Source organism: Anoplopoma fimbria, chromosome 8 (genome assembly GCF_027596085.1).
Source record: "Anoplopoma fimbria isolate UVic2021 breed Golden Eagle Sablefish chromosome 8, Afim_UVic_2022, whole genome shotgun sequence".
Lineage (NCBI taxonomy): Eukaryota > Metazoa > Chordata > Actinopteri > Perciformes > Anoplopomatidae > Anoplopoma > Anoplopoma fimbria.
Window position 1 is genome coordinate 11,865,485 of NC_072456.1, and position 16,304 is coordinate 11,881,788.

The 16,304-nt window shown below is 39.0% G+C and overlaps 2 protein-coding genes across 2 annotated transcripts in view; one reads left to right on the forward strand and one right to left on the reverse strand.

The window, feature by feature from the left end:
- The first annotated feature begins 1,855 nt into the window (after nucleotides 1–1,855).
- On the forward strand, nucleotides 1,856–3,708 carry insl5a (insulin-like 5a). Its single transcript, XM_054603491.1, has 2 exons — nucleotides 1,856–2,048; nucleotides 3,581–3,708. The coding sequence occupies exons 1-2, from the start codon at nucleotides 1,877–1,879 to the stop codon at nucleotides 3,706–3,708; spliced, it is 300 nt and encodes a 99-aa protein (XP_054459466.1). The 5' UTR covers nucleotides 1,856–1,876.
- A 1,297-nt stretch (nucleotides 3,709–5,005) lies between these two features.
- The window catches only part of sgip1a (SH3GL interacting endocytic adaptor 1a), a 72,542-nt gene continuing 61,243 nt past the window's right edge, over nucleotides 5,006–16,304 (reverse strand). Inside the window, exons 19-26 of the mRNA XM_054602337.1 lie at nucleotides 14,594–14,653; nucleotides 13,447–13,558; nucleotides 12,449–12,604; nucleotides 10,971–11,106; nucleotides 10,610–10,812; nucleotides 10,152–10,216; nucleotides 9,137–9,301; nucleotides 5,006–8,632 (exon numbers count right to left, since the gene is read on the reverse strand). Of these exons, the coding sequence (XP_054458312.1) occupies nucleotides 8,610–8,632; nucleotides 9,137–9,301; nucleotides 10,152–10,216; nucleotides 10,610–10,812; nucleotides 10,971–11,106; nucleotides 12,449–12,604; nucleotides 13,447–13,558; nucleotides 14,594–14,653 (920 nt within the window). The 3' untranslated portion in view covers nucleotides 5,006–8,609. The remainder of the gene's footprint in view (nucleotides 8,633–9,136; nucleotides 9,302–10,151; nucleotides 10,217–10,609; nucleotides 10,813–10,970; nucleotides 11,107–12,448; nucleotides 12,605–13,446; nucleotides 13,559–14,593; nucleotides 14,654–16,304) is intronic.

Sequence of the window (16,304 nt, forward strand, 5' to 3'; positions counted from 1 at the left end):
GACCTTATGGACGAATACTGAACACATGTATCAGCTTTGTAATTTGATAACAGTTAACAACTTCCCACCATAATGCGGGGGAGCCAGTTCTGCTGTATTGCAGCTGCTGCTCAATTTGCTTAAACCAAATTTCTGTCAAGATCATAAAGCTTTTCTTGTTTGAATTCAAATCAAATACCAATTATTCAGCTCAACGTATCAGCGCACAAATTCAGATTACAGCTTTTAATGGATAAGCAGTAGCACTTGTCTGAATAGCAGATTACTTTGTGCCACTCACCCTAATCATTTTACATCACTTAGGGTAATTTAAGGAAATTAAAGGTAATCATCTAAGCCTCTCTTTTGAGTCAATAATCAGGACAGTCAGACAAAATTGAGTTCACTATGACAAAATAAATTGTAGCTCTGACTTTAGCCCTCAATGCTGCAGTGCACTCTCTTTATGGTTTGCAGAGATCACGCAAAGAAAACAAGGAGCAAGATCAGCATCATAAAGGTAGAAAACATGTTAGCCAGCCAGCATAGTCTGGCTAAATTAATAAACCTGTGTCTGCTGATACTGCACGATAAGCTCAACTGAAAAGAATGAAATCATGAACATGTTTAGTCTGACAAAACATCTCCAATTTAAGGTCCACTTATTGGCTTTTTGAAGAGCTTTAAAAACATGTAACACAGTCTTAATCAGTGGAGGGAACTTGCTCAGGTACCATATTAGAGATGAAGCTCAGCTGTTCTGATTTCATCCTCATCACTTTTAGGACTTAAGGAATGTCAGAAGTCATGAATTTGCACAGCTAATGTTACTGTACATGCAGTATTATAAAATAATGTTCACTGACTCCGTGCTAAATTGTTGTGTGAGGTTTCCCCAATCTGTCTGATAATGTCAACTTGAAACAAACTGCTCACAAGGGCAACACAAAAGGCCCTGAATAAGCAGGCATCTTTGAAATGTTGGCAGGTTGTTTAGGTCTGGACCTTCTAATATCTTAGAAGTTCTCCATTCTATTTTTATATAGTTGTTTTCTGCTACCATCTGGGACAGCTAAACATAATATAATTTCATTGACATCCTAAGTGGGACCTCCGCCGTTAATGATCAAACTGAAATGTCATGCTGAGTATCGCATCGCACCATCAGCAGCACCGTAATGACCTGCATGATGGGAGTGTCAACATTGACTTTTTACCTCTCAAATGGCCCAAACTGCTGTCATCAAAGTGCTGTAAACACATAGAAACATCTGTTTGGGAATCACTTTGCATCACTTAATTAGCCATGTGGTATAGTGGAGGCCAGTGCAATCACAGCCTTAAATCACTTAATCACAGAGGAGGCTGCACTCATCTTATGTGATTGTCAAATGAAGGTTGTAAAAGGCTGATGATGGTTGTCGATCACTCTAAGACGGCTAAGAATGGTGATGTGGGGATGACCGGAAACAAAATGACTTGACTGTCATGAGAGAGTGACGACTGTCCTTGTGTGTGTGTGTGTGTGTGTGTGTGTGTGTGTGTGTGTGTGTGTGTGTGTGTGTGTGTGTGTGTGTGTGTGTGTGTGTGTGTGTGTGTGTGTGTGTGTGTGTGTGTGTGTGTGTGTGTGTGTGTGTGTGTGTGTGTGTGTGTGTGTGTGTGTGTTTGTGTGATTGGGATGGGCTAAAGGGCCAGTTAGAGGGAGGAAGTGGAGAGATACTCAGCATTGATGAACTGGAAGGCGGATGGTATATAACACAAGGAGATGCAAGCATCGGATCAAGAAAAAAGACTCAAAGACAGTTTGCTATATAGCAGATAACCAACTGGAAACAGGACAGAAGTTTCAGGAACAAACCAGATCAACAGAGAGATAAACCTCCATCAGGCATCCAGCATGCGTACTCTGGTGGTTTTGCCTCTGCTGTTGTGTGCAGTGGTGTGTGTGGTCCAGGTGAGAGCAGAGGTGAAGGCGGTGAAGCTGTGTGGGCGAGAGTTCCTGAGGGCTGTCGTTTACACCTGCGGAGGATCCCGCTGGAGGAGATTCCTCAGTGAGTCAGACATGGACGGTGAGACAAATTCTCTTTTTATTGTCAAAACAGCAGACTTATTGGTCAGTGATTAAAAGAAGAGTCTAATCAAACACTTTTCATTAGCCTACCTTTTTTTCTTCTTGGTTCAGGATGACCCTTGTTATTAGACGTGTGACCACAAGAAGCAATAATGCAGAATAACATATAAAAGTATTTTTCTTACTGTGAAGATTTAGCCTTAAAGGATAGATTCCCATTTTTTCCCAACTCTTTCTTAAAACAATGACCATATGAACATTGAAACAGATGTTGCTTTCTGAAATCATTCCTTCAGTTCCTACCGGCCATTAAGAAATGCCAAAATAGGAAGTTCTCCCTCCGTTCAAAAAAATGTCTTCAAAAGGTTATCCGAAGGTAATACAAGGCTTTAACTATCTGATCTTTTGCAAATCAAATGGCTAGCTTCCAAAGTTACAACCTTTTTAGTAGAAAATTCTCTCTTTTTATAACTATCCCTCCACTCCACATCACCAAGGGAACACAAAGAGAGAATTTCGCACTAAAAACACTTGGAAAACATGTTTGCACAAAAAAAAGTATGTAAGAAGGGACCTTATAATGGCCAACATGAGGAAAGATTACTTCAAGAAAACGTTTTCATTGTTCAATTGGGCACCTGAATCTTTTGAAATGGACAAAAAAAAATGTGAACCTATCCTTTGAACTAGATGATGTTGTACACATGAGGGCTGCCTACACAGGTAGGTTTCTATGATTTTGCACCCTTAACTTATTACTATTTATTTTCTATTTTTATCTTTTGCAAAAGATATCTTCATGAGACTTCCTGAATAATAACCCCTAACATACAATTTATCTTCTTTTGATTTCTTTAAAATTACATCCAATTTATCTGACTGAATCTGTACTTTTTTACTTTTCTTATACCATTATTGTGTTTTGATGTTACAGTTACTGACTCACAATTTGAGTGCTTAGTACTTCTGCCAAAGGGCCGATTAACATTTTCTTCATGTTTTTGAAAGTGAAATGCAGCTTTCCACTGCTGTGATTCCTGCTACATGTGCTGTATACTATTAATTCAGCGGATGTAGTGCAGTGGGTGTTCAGGCAGACAGGTGCAGCAGCGCAGAGACATTGCTGGCTGTTTTACCTTATTATGCCTGAGGAGCCCACATATCATAATTAAATGCGAGAGGCAGTCTGTTTCGCTGGGCAGCAGCCTCAAGCAAACCCAGTTATCTTATCAGTCGTGCTGATTAGAAAGAGTAAAGTGACACTGGGGAAGACAAATAGCACTGAGTAAATATGTGCACTCATTCAGAGTTTCCTTATTTAATGGGACCATGGACCTGAACTACACAAGACTGATCTGAGAAACAGTTGGACCTTCATTATTCCGTTAGAAACAATTGTGAAAAAAAACAAAATTACTTGAAATACACATTTACAGAGGAAAAGTGTAACTGAACCCGGTTATTTGACTAAATTAGAACAAGTGTCTCTTTAACATTTGTTGCATTTTGTTTTTCCATTTTCGCCCACAGGGGATCAGAGCAGTTTGGAGAGTAGCAACCCAGGCTCCGAGTTGACCAGACGAGATATTAACAACATACTGACCAACGTGTGCTGCCAGGTGGGCTGCAGGAAGAGTGACCTCACCTTCCTCTGCTGAGGCCAACCCCCTCTCTCTTCTTCTCTCTCCAAAATGACTCTGCTCTCTCCCATTTCGACTTAGCAGAGACAAACTCTAAATCAAAATGCTGATGTCTTACAACAATATGATCACTGTATTGTATGTACAGTAATGCTTAAACCCACAATGTCTCTAATTGCTTTTGATATTTTTGTGAGTTATTACTTATGGTTCGTAGATGTGAATGTATGGACCATATCTGTGAACCTGTTTCTGAACCCAAGCTGGATATATGCAACCATAAAAATATATTCTATTATAATATAAATAAACCTACTGAGGGGTGCAGGACTACATCATTTCCTGCTCGGACATCCGTCCTCTCAGAGGACTCTAAAGAGAGGACGGATGTCTCAGCCTGGGTTTGTATCCTGTATGTAGCCAGAATCCGCAGGGTTGCAGGTTTGTTAAATTATTCTACTCTACTTTCATGTTTTTGTTGATAGGAGATGGCCGTTTTGCTCTTTTTTGTCAAATAAATGTTCTTGCATGGGGCTTACATTCTGTGAGGTGTGATATTTTTTTTAATTGCACTCCTGGACACTGGATACTGAACAATACTTCAGCAAACCTTTAGTTAGAGAGACCATCAAAACACCAATATGTGACAGTAAAGCCTCAAATATTCCCATCCTGGTGTCTTAGACTCTAGCCTGTATTTTCCCTCCCCCCAATATCCTGTCATTTCTCGTCCGTCAACTATCCAATAACAGCCATAATTTGCCTCCAAAAATGATGAATACAGACTCAGATTCTGTCGCCATGCTAGCTCCTCACTTGAGCTAAAGGCTCACTATGACTACAGTAACATGCTGAGGTTTGGCAGGTATAATGACCAAGTTTGTCACTTAGTTTAGTGTGTAAGCAGGCAAACATCTGTTAGATATTAGCTTGGGATACAAAGGCTGATACGCATGTCATTAGATTTGCAGGTATTTGTTCATAAACTTAAGTGTTGGACAAATTACAATGTAACCTAAGTAAAACATTTACTCCTTAGTGATGCCATGCATGTCTGAACAAAAGTTTGTTTTCATTTTGTCAGATATTTTACCTAATAAGTGAAAAATTGGACTTGCTGGTTTGTGGTCCTTGATGAAACTTAAGAATCATCATCTGGAGATCATCTGTATAAAATCTTTATGGCAATCAAAAAGATAGCCGTTAAGATATATCAGTTTGGACCAAAGTGATGGCCTACGTCTTAAAAATATATATATATATAAAATGAGAACAAGTTAATAATACAAGGAATACTACAAACATAGTTCCAGTTATAACTTTTATTGGTTTTGGAAAGAAGCAAACTAAGTTTCTCAGTTCATCTTAGCATTGTTATGTACTGTACAAACAGCTTGCACATGTGTTTTGAGGTTAACGGTACAGAACCAAAAAGCATTCTGGCTTATAGCACACATAAACACACTCCCTGCTCTCTTCTCAACATTAATACAGGTAACTGACACTCAGCACAACACGTCAATTCAGTACTATCTATCATCATGGACGCCCCACCTTTTACTTCATGCTCTGCATGCAATAATGAATTACTGCAGGACAAATTCACCACAGAGATGAAGATCTGTAAAAGCTTTGTATCCATTATGTCCATTTTTTTAACTAGATGATGCAAAGAATTATCTGGTAACCAACATGACTTTCAAGCTGAAAGTCATGTCACTTGTAGTGTAGTAATTTAAAACAGATGCATGATGGTGGGTGGGGGTTGTGGGCCTCTGTAGATAATGCTGGAGTGACTGTTGCACTGATAGCTTCAAGATTCACCCAGGTTACAGCTTCCTGTCAGGCATGTTGATCCATCCATTCAACTAGATGGACTGAAATGACTGAGAGAAAAATGTTACCAAAGCGTGGGAGCTAAATGGCACCAATCATCATCACCTTGCATTGATAAATTAAATGCAACCTCAGAGAAATCCACAATGCTCTTTTACACTCAAGTCTGCACGGGAATAAATCTGGTCAAAACGAGACAAATCAGATTTTTCTATAAGCCAAATAACATATGTTTAAAACTATGCCTGATCAAAAGTACTCTATCATTTAAAATAGCATTGACATGTTGCTAATAGTCCTCTTTTCCTAAATTCAGCCTCAAATGCTTCTACGACGGCTCTGAAAGGACCATGATTGGCTGCATTTAACAGAATGCCAACATACAGTACAGTACGGAGATCTTCGTATACACTTCACACACACTTTTTGTTCTTTGTTTTGAGAGTCAGAGCATTTAGGAAGTTCAACATCATCAGCACAGTGTTTATTACACATTAAACAATATAATATTTTTTCATTTTTATCTGTTTAAAAAATATTCAGCTTATTCTCCTTAACAGAGGACTGACTGTCGGGGGTACACACACATAAAATACAAAAAGAAAGAAAAGCATTTTGGTCAACTTAACCTCGCTCCACAACCTCATTCAACTCATGTCATCTCACAGAGACCATTACAATTATGCAAAATAAAGCCATGGATTCAAGCGCTGGTTGAATGATCAGGGGTATGCTCATGATATAATCAGGGAGTTTAGGTACCACTGAGGTGAATGGAAACAGGTCAGACATGTGGTCCAAGCTGAGGAATAACTGGACAGGTAGGTGTGGGAAATGAGAATGTTGGGTTAATACAAGAGTTTTCTGATGAGGTTTAAATATAAAAAAATAATCAAGCTGGTCCCAGTAAACAAATCCTTTTCCAGTACTGGTACCACAAACTTGACCTTATTAAAAGGAAAAGTTAAACAATTTCGATAACACGCTGATTCACTTTCTTTCCGAGTATGTTAAATGATAAGCTGGAGTCACAAGATGGTTAGCTTAGCTTAGCATTAAGAATGGACACTGGGGAAAACAGTTAGCCTGGCTCTGTCCAAAGGTAAGGAAGACAGTCTTCAGTCACGCTAGCAGTGCTTTGAGCTAAATGCTAATTTTCTCCTTCTCTTAATTATAATGCCAACATGCTGATGTTTAGCAGGTTTAACATGTACAACGTTCATCGTTTTAGATTAGCATGTTGGCATGCTGACATTTGCAAACTACCAATAAAATACAAACCACAGCTGACGCTGATGGAAATGCCATTAGTTTTGCAGGTAGTAATGATCCGAAATACTTATATTATCTGATCTGATGGCGATGCTAGAGGAAAAGTGAAGGAATCGCAAAAGTAAGAAATGAATCATATTATATAGCTTGATAACCCCCCATAAAACCAGGCTTGCTGTTTTCAGTGTTTATGCCAAGATAACAAACTTCTGGCTCCAACCTCAAGTCAAACAGACATATGAATGGTATTAACTCTTGAAAAAAAAGAAAACAAGTAATTCCCTAAATGTCAAACTGACTCTTTAAAGTGTGAACCTTGCCCATGGTATAACTAACTCTACATTAACACTGCTTTCACAAAGCATAACACAGCATCCAGGAAGATATTTATCTTTTTCTTTAAATTACCCCCCTTACCCATATATAGCTCAAATCTTCTGTTGCACATGAGTTAAAAAATTATATCTGAAATAAATTCAAAAATTATACCTTATACTGTACACAGGTTACCCAACTACACAAATAACAAAAAAAAGAGAGATTTCAAATATTTATACCTTTAAGGGTTCTGAGTTGTGTGATACCATTCAAATTCTATTCGTATACAGAATCACATGTTTTATACAACAAATCATTGTCATCAATAAATAAAAATAGAATGCTGTCATGTACTCTGGGGTCTATCACTGCTGTCCCGGGAACAACAGAAAGGCTATCTGACAACACGAGGAAAACACCGAACGCCCTTTAAGATATATATTATTGATTTAAAATGACACTTTGTACACTTCTTTTGTTCTGACAGGAAAACAGATGTTCTTATTTTGCAACCAGTTAATTGATTTATCATTGCAGCTGCCTAACTAGCTTAAAACCTCTTAGCGTCTGTGTATTCCAGATAAATAAAATTAACAGTTTGAACGACTGATCAGTGCATTTGCATTAAAAAGGATGCGATCCAAAGTCATGTGACCCTGTAGTACCAGTAGGTGATGCATGATTATGTAGTTTTTTTCTTCTTTGTAGTAACTTGATCCTTTGTTTCAAGCACCAAAAAGAAACATCATGTTTCTTTGCATGTGACAACATGGGTCAAAATGCATCAGTAAATGCATTTACTTTCTGGTAAAAGACACGCAATCCGCCACCGTCAGCGGAAGACAGTTGGGACTGCTGGCTCAGGCTTTGAGCTCAGACTCTGACAGAAGAATTATTTAAAGAGCTGATTTTTCTATTTGATAATGAAAGTGTACAATTTACAATGTATTATCCTAGGACCTGCTTCAACTTAGGAACTTTGGGAAGTTAAGACTTTGTGTCAGAGGTTAAGGTGCGTGTCTGACTGCAAAGATCTAATTCATGGGTATTTTTACAGCTAAATCTTCCTGGACTCTCGACAACAAACAGTCGTCACCCAGAGTTAAAAATCTGGCAGAAAACTCTTTCTGTCCATGTCTTATGTCAGGCAGCTGCAGTGAAACTTTAAAACAACACCACCACACACTGACCAGAGGAGGATGGAGACAGAGGCACAGACTTCAGAGGCTGGAAGAACCCAGGTGTCTAACTGCAGCAATACAGATGTTATGAAATGAATACAAATACGATAACTACATGACCGAAAAAACAGTTTCCACGATGCTATATGCAAGTTATACAATACTGCTGGGTAGGCTGCGGACCTGTCGTGTGGGTTCAGAAAAGGTTAATGGAAAGTCGGTTGTCTGGTTTCAGTATGTCCTCTGTCCTCTGTGTCAAACTCAGTCCACTGCGATTGTTTTGTTCAACACTGCTGTTCTCAGTAGCACAGGTTAGTTGTCGGCCAGGTATTTTCCTGAAAAGCATCAACAAAATGTTTTGGGTCATGTTTCAGTCATTTAACACATATATTGTTCATTTCAGTACACACTGCATGATTACACAGCAATGGAGGTCATGACAATGACATAATAAAGAAAACGAAGGAGTACAGAATACTGAAATTAGAAAAATCTGTTTTGGCTGCACTGACTCACTTAAAAGTATTTTATTTTATTAATAAAGCTATGTTATGTGTTGCATTATCAATCTGCAGTAATTATAGATTAATAAAAAAGTAATCTGTAATTTCTTACAGCTATTCCAATTAAATGACCACTTGGAAAAAAAACTAGCAAATATTATCATAAAAAAAAAAGAATGTATTGTCCACCCTGACAGAAATGATACCTCAGTCCACAATAATAGATAATTGTAAACATATTTTAGAGTCGGCGTAAAAATCATACAAATGTTACACTAGCGGCATTGTTAAATAACATTTGGTTTCTATATGTTGTTACTAAAACGCTAAACTGACCTGCAGCAAACCTCTTCTTGATGAGAGAGAAGCGGTACCCTGGCCCAGCCAGTTCAATGTCACAGCCCGACAGGGTGCTGCCCTCGCTGGTGAACTGCACCGCAAGTGCAGCTGGTTTACTGGGGCCTTCTGTTAGCTGAAAGCGTGCTAACAACGACCCCACACCTGAGGGAAGAAGGTGACTTTAGAAAGATGTCTGCTGGCCACGAGGAATGATTTCAGGGTTAAGTAAAAATGATCTCATTCACAACATTTCATTCAGTGAGATGCACAAAGGAATCAAGTTCAAAGATTCAAGTGTAAACTGCTTTTGAAGCGATCAATGTGTCGGTTCTGATTTAACAAAATGAAAAATGCAGTTAGCAGCTCCAGATGACAATAGATGTTGCTTTTTCCAACCTTTTCATGCTAATTCCAAAATGTTTTCTGGATACAGATTTCAAGAAAGTAACGAATGAGACTCATTTGACAGGAAATAACAAATCATGTGAGACTTTTTTTTGTCAGAACTATTAGACAGGTTAGAAGGACAAGATACAGACTTACATTTAAATGTCATACAAGAAGCCAAGCTAAACTGATCAAGGTTGAGTCTGGTTGCATTTTCTATTTAGTAAATAAATAAATACATGATCTACTTTAGTGTCCTTCTCCTGGAGACCAGGTGAGCCCTCAGGGCTTTCTACTATGTAAATATATAAAACAAGTAACACAATTTAAAATACATCAGATGACGTCAGATTTTCAAGTCAGATGCACAAATTGAACTAAACTTAAATATTCCACTGTAGCTGTTACATCAGACATGGCTTTCTTTTATTATTAGATAATAAGAGAAGCTCTGTAAAAAGCCACACTGCAGCGTGACATCACATTGAAAACAGCACTTTTGTGGACACTGTTTACTTCATAAAACTAATATATCTTAATAAACTTATCGATAGCCACAGGCTGTTCTCTAAAGAATATCACGATCACTAAACAGCATATGTTAATTTTATCATTCTGTACGTACCTCCGTTTTCAGATTTCTGTGAGATATCAGGGATCTTCCAAAGGATTCGTTGGTGCTCCGCATTCCTGTCAAGATTACAAGAGGATATACAAACGCATTGATTGAGCTTATGAAGACTAAGTGACCAATTGGAAGACAAATTCAAACCATTATAAGGTAAAAACTTTTGTGCAGATACTATAAAAAAATGATATACATTAAGTCATTTGTTACGGAAAAAATACAGAAAAATGGGCACCTGACACTAATCATTGGTACATTTGTGATACTGTACAAGCGTTGACATTGTGTAGTCAGCAAAACCAAAATTAAGGTAAGTGGAGTCCCTGCCTGGTATAATTATTTCTGTAATTCGTAATATATATTTAACATATGTTGTATATTAGTATACATTACATACTGTATACTGCCAAGTAATCTAAATGGTCCTTAGCCCTATACCAAAGTTTAGACTGTACCATGCAGCAGGAGGTAAGACAGCCTGTAGTTTTGAAACCCCTCCATCGACCGGGACGAGGAACTGGACATTGTTGAGGGCCATCGGCGTCGTCATGGCCTCCCCGTTGTATTTGTAGTCTATCCTCAGGTCAGTGCTGGTGGGCTCACATCTCCAGCTGACCGCTAGATTCAAAGGAATCGACTGAAGCCCCTCCGTTGATACCTACACGCGTATAGGAAACGTTTAGGGATTTCAACATAATGTCACCTTGCTCCTTCAATCTAAATAAGCCCCCCACCAAAAAACATGTTTGTCAAAGCGGCTTTGAATCTCTCTGCTTATTGATGTCAAGCTATAACTCCCCAGGGGGTCGAGCTCACCTGATACTTGAGCATGTCCACGTTGTAGTATGTTGCCTGAGGCTTCTGCTCTGCCACCTTCTTTAAATGGGATATCAGGTTTGGCATGTTCACCCAGAAGTCCTTGGCATCTGCCTTGGCTTGTGTGGTCGTGTCGCTGGTAGAAAAGCATGATCGAAATGCAACATTTTATATATGATTCGGTGAATTCATGATAACCTGAGGAATTTGATGTTTCCTATTATGTAAAAATAGATTACAGCACACAGAAGTCTCAGTTTTAAAGAAATGTTTGACCAGGAAAACAAACTTATTTTGGCAATAAGGAGTTTCACAGGCTTTGGTCAGCATTTTGTATTCCACAGTGAGCCACAAGAGGTCGGGCTTTACACAGATTCTACAGATGTGAACTTTTAAGGGTTTAAGAAAAGCATTTAATAAAAGACATCTTTGTTATTTTAAAAAGAAAGATAATCTATTAATAACATTTTTTAATAAATCATATGTAACAGCAATATCTTTTCAGCTGTGAGGCAATGACCTTCTAGTGCCATTGAGTGGTGATTTTTGATTTGATTATTAACTTTTAAATATGTTTTTGTGGGTCGAAAGTAAGTGTTTTTGGACTATTTTGAAAACATGAATCAAAATATTAAAACCAAAGATAATATACAACAAAAAAGGCAGACCTCTGTTCAGGGTAGTTGGCCTGAACACTCAGATGACCTCATGATGACTCAATAGGCTGTCAGCATTGTCTGAGATGATCTTATGTTTACTCATCCTCACCATCAACCAAACTTTCAAATGAAATCATGATTGTTTTACGAGCCATATCTCAGATAGTTTAACCAGTTTAAGTCCTTATTCCAAAAAGTACTTGTTAAAACTATATGTTTAAAGTTTGACTTTGTTTTCTTGTGCATTTGACCTTTTAATGTATCTTTTAGATCCTGTTAATCATGATGTTAATCAGGTCATGCTGTTGTATATATTATATATATACATTGTATTTAAAAACACACATTGTTTTTCTTGTGTATGAACTGTGATATATAAAACAAGTTTGCTCTGTCACTATAACATACAGTTAGTGTGATATGTAGGTTTTTTGTGCGTAAACAAATATTATTAGGAAAAATAGACGATGAATTGGAAACAAACAAAGTTGATTAGAAGTTTGCATTAACTCATAGGTGACTCATTTGGATTGCATGATGCAAAATGCTCTTTAGGTGAAATTATTATTATTAATACAAATGATATGCACAGTGAGTGTTTGATTTGGTTTAAATGAAGTTTAGTTTAATCATTAACATTCATGTAACAAAAATTAGAATTATTTCCAAGATGGAAAATAAAGCATTTAGACTTGAACTGCGCATGTAAGGAGGAAGCCAGTAAGAGTATATTTCCATTTCTTTACTGCCTCCGGTAAAAAACTGTGTATTTATTGTTTGTTTTGAGAGTGAGGTGGTGAGTTCACATTGGTGTCATACCAGCAGAGGAGCTGGGGGTTAGGCAGCACATGCTCCAGTCGGCTGTAGTTGGTTATGCTGAAGGTTAGCACGGCGGGGGACGGGTTATTGGCAAAGTGCCGTGTGATGCCCGCCGGAAACGACAAAACCATCTCACCTATGACCTTCACAACACACCTGAGAGGAAAAGGAAGACAACAAGTGGGTTAGAGAGACATAAACTGTACAGTGCACACTTATTTTGTTTATTTCTCTTTTTTTCTTCTTTGTATTTTCTTTCTTAATAAACATTGCAATGGGACAGCTTTACGCCCACATTAGTTTCACATACTGTAATTTTGTTCCCAGTCAATATTAAAAAATAAATCAATCATTTTCAACTCATTAGTTTGTTCCTTTCAGCAGCAGTTAACACTGAAATTGAGCACGTTAGTGAGATCTGATTAATATGAAGATACAGGGCAGAGATGCAAAATGCAGTTAAATTATACAGGCCATATTCATTAAAATGAAGGAATATGTCACACAGTGCAACAACATTATTTTTTTTATATGTTTTTTCAATTGTGCTGCTAACATTTTAAAACCCTATTTTTAGCATGTATAAGAAATATATTAACATTTAATACATTTTTAAACACACTATAATGTATCTGTAAGCAGATATAAGGACATTTTATCGTAAAATACATATTATGATAATAAATATTAAACTGTTATACCTGCCTATGCATAATGTAAACATGTATAAAAAGGTAATGGCAGCATTATAACACATATTGCAGTCTGTTTACAACCACAGAACTGTTTAAATACTTCTTAGAAATGTTAAAAAGGAAGTGGATTAAGTAAGGCATTACTAACCCCAGCATTACCCTTTAAGAACTGCTGTATAAGCTGAATTCACATCAGCCACACATGAAATAAGCCATACAAATTGTGATCCAGGTCAGGAAATCCTATTGTCATACGTCATGTCAGAATATGTTGTGAACATGTGTAGCTACTTGTCGACCTACTTGCTGGGGTCAGCTCCTTTAAAGAAGGCGTTGACCGTCTCTGTGAACGCGGCTGCCACAGGAAGAGTGTCCTGAGCCCCCATTGTGAGGGGACTGGGCCCTCTGGAGCAGCCTGAAGGCAACACACACACATACAAACACACGTTAGAACAGTCTGAACATGGCAAGACACACACTCAACCAATGTCAAAAACTAAACATCCAATGTGCTGAATTCGTTGCCATTTATTAGCTTTTCTAGTTGTTACAGCCAAAGTCAGGGCTACATGAAAAATCAATGTATAGTAGCTTCAACCCAGTATACAATACAACAGTCGACTGACGCTGACAGATTAAGAATAGATACATATTCCAAATCCCAAACCCCAAATGTTCTCTCTACTCTTCCAAACGAGTAGTGTGTGGATGAAATGAAAACAACACACAGTGGGATGAAGGTAAACTATAAAACTATTTGAAATGGGAAGAAATATTTGTTTTAGTAAGGTGGCATGAAAACAGCAGGTTATATGTGAAGAGGATAGCCATTTCTCTCTGTTCTTTCACTGTGAAAGAATTAAACACAACCTTTAAACATTACTTATCATTATAAAAGCCTCTTTTATGATTCTTTAAATAGTATGCTACACGCTGACTTTTAATTGAATAAGCACAAGTAGATGACAAAGGAAAGATAGAGGCAGACATAGAGAGAGACTGAGAGAGATGTGCATGCTTATTCCAGACATGCTGTAAAAGCTGAATTATTCTGACAAGATCAAAGAAGATCAGAGAGCCCGAAGATCAAAACCAAACAACCAAACCACCAAAAGGACAAAAGTGACGAAAAAGAGATCAGTAAAGTACAGGAAGAACGATGATTCTTCAGGGAATGGAAGGCGGTCAGCACAGACCATATGATAATGAACAATGTCAGGAAGAGAAGGTAGAGGAAGATATGACAAGATTGTATAGTTGACTGCATATGAGGGGTTGGGGGGCTCAGCCAGGAGTTAGCATGGCGTGGGTTAGGGTGATGGAGGAATGAAAAGGAAGGAGAGGGAAGGGAGGAAGGAGAGAAGGGCCAGGTCAGGGAGGGGGCCAAGCTTGCACAAATGAGCCTCAGAATAGTGTGTGTGCACGCTACCCTGGTGCAAAAAAAACTTACCTTCAAAGGTTAAATAAAACTTCCCTCTGTCAAACCATACAAGGGATGGCTGGTCATTCTCTGTGTGGGGTTGAGGGGTGGAGGAAGGAAGGGAGGTGGGGTCCGGAGAAAGGGAGGAGGAGGAGGGAGGAGGAAGAGGGATGAGAGGGAGGGTAGTGGGTGAGGAGGGGTGAGAGGGGGGGGAGGGGGAGGAGAGAAGGACAGTAGCGTGAGTCTCACATGGCAGGTCTATCACACGTCACAGTGGGGTGAAACGTGGAGGCCCGGGGGGCCGAAGAGGGACAAGCCGAGACAGAGCATGTGACAACACGGTGGCTCTTGTTTTGTGGGTGCTTGCATGCATGAGGAAAGACAGGAGTCAGGTGGATTGAGAGCCGGGTGTGTATTGCTGGATGTTGGCAGTGATGCTATTACATGTGCAATAAAGGAGAGAGGAAGTCCAGCCTGTTGGGGGGCAGAAGAGACAGTTTTGTAGTTGCCCGTGTTTCCTCTATTATGCCACATGATAAAAAAGTAATTCTACACCAATTTGTGGCAATTTGAACTGGCACTACTTTCTTCATCAGTGGCAGATTGTTCATATTGCGTTTATCTATTTTAGGCCTTTCTCTTAGTGTCTTACTGTGCTCACATTTTCCTCCAGGCCTCCAGTATTCAAATATAGAACAAATGGAAGCAGACTGTCATGTATAAAGACCCCCAGCAGGGGGCAGCTGTGAGACTGAGGCCAGAGAGCAGGGAGAGGGAGGTACTGTGATGCTGCATCCCAGTTTCAGGGGCCGGATCCCCCGGGGAACACAGACTGAGGAGGTGATGACAGTGTAGCCTCACAGAGACAACAACTGATTGCTTTCAGAGAGTCCCGCTTAACTTAAGATTTCCCTCCAACTAGAGCTAGACGGATAAATAGGCTAATAATAATAACTTTAAAGGAGAAAATCAAAAAACGTATATCCTCTACACATAATCATGTTTTTTTCTTGCTTATCTCTAATGATTCATTTTTTTGTGTGTAAAACACAAAATAATTTAAGCCACTCATGAATATAATATCTATACAAGAACATTTGAGAAGGGGAAATTATTGCACTTGCCACGGGTCACAGACATATTAAACCTGTATGAATGTCAAATTTGTGCCCTGAAGTTTAACACAGAGCAGGCTTGTTCTTGTCTATATATTGTTTTCACGTAGGGCCCCAGCAGTGAAGGTGTGTTGAGTGAGTGGACTAACAGAGATGTTGGGTGATGGAGCGATGAGAGCAATGCGAGCAATGCGGCGCTTCATGGAGAGAACAAAAGGGCAGGTGTTCAGATGGAGAGGGCGGGGTTTAGGAGGTTGTATTTTCTATGGCTTGAGAGTGCATGAGTGCATGTGTGACAGGTGGAACAGGTGGGCGTCAGGGGTCAAGTGTGGGAGTAGACCGAGGCTTTAGGGCCAGGTGGAGATTGGCTGAACTTGAGGCTGTGTCGTGCTACTCCAGCAGTAGAGAAAGGACGGCATGAATACCAAACAGCTGCTGCTTGTCTAATTCAGCCTAATTTTCGTGCCAGACTTCAAACAACTCTGTGAGCAGCAGCTCTGATCTGACAGTATGTGTGAGAGTGTGCGTTTGAGTGTGTGTGGGGGAGAGAGAGAGAGAGAGAGAGAGAGAGAGAGAGAATGACTGACAATATGGATCTCAAGAGCCCACAGATAAGGAGCTCTTCA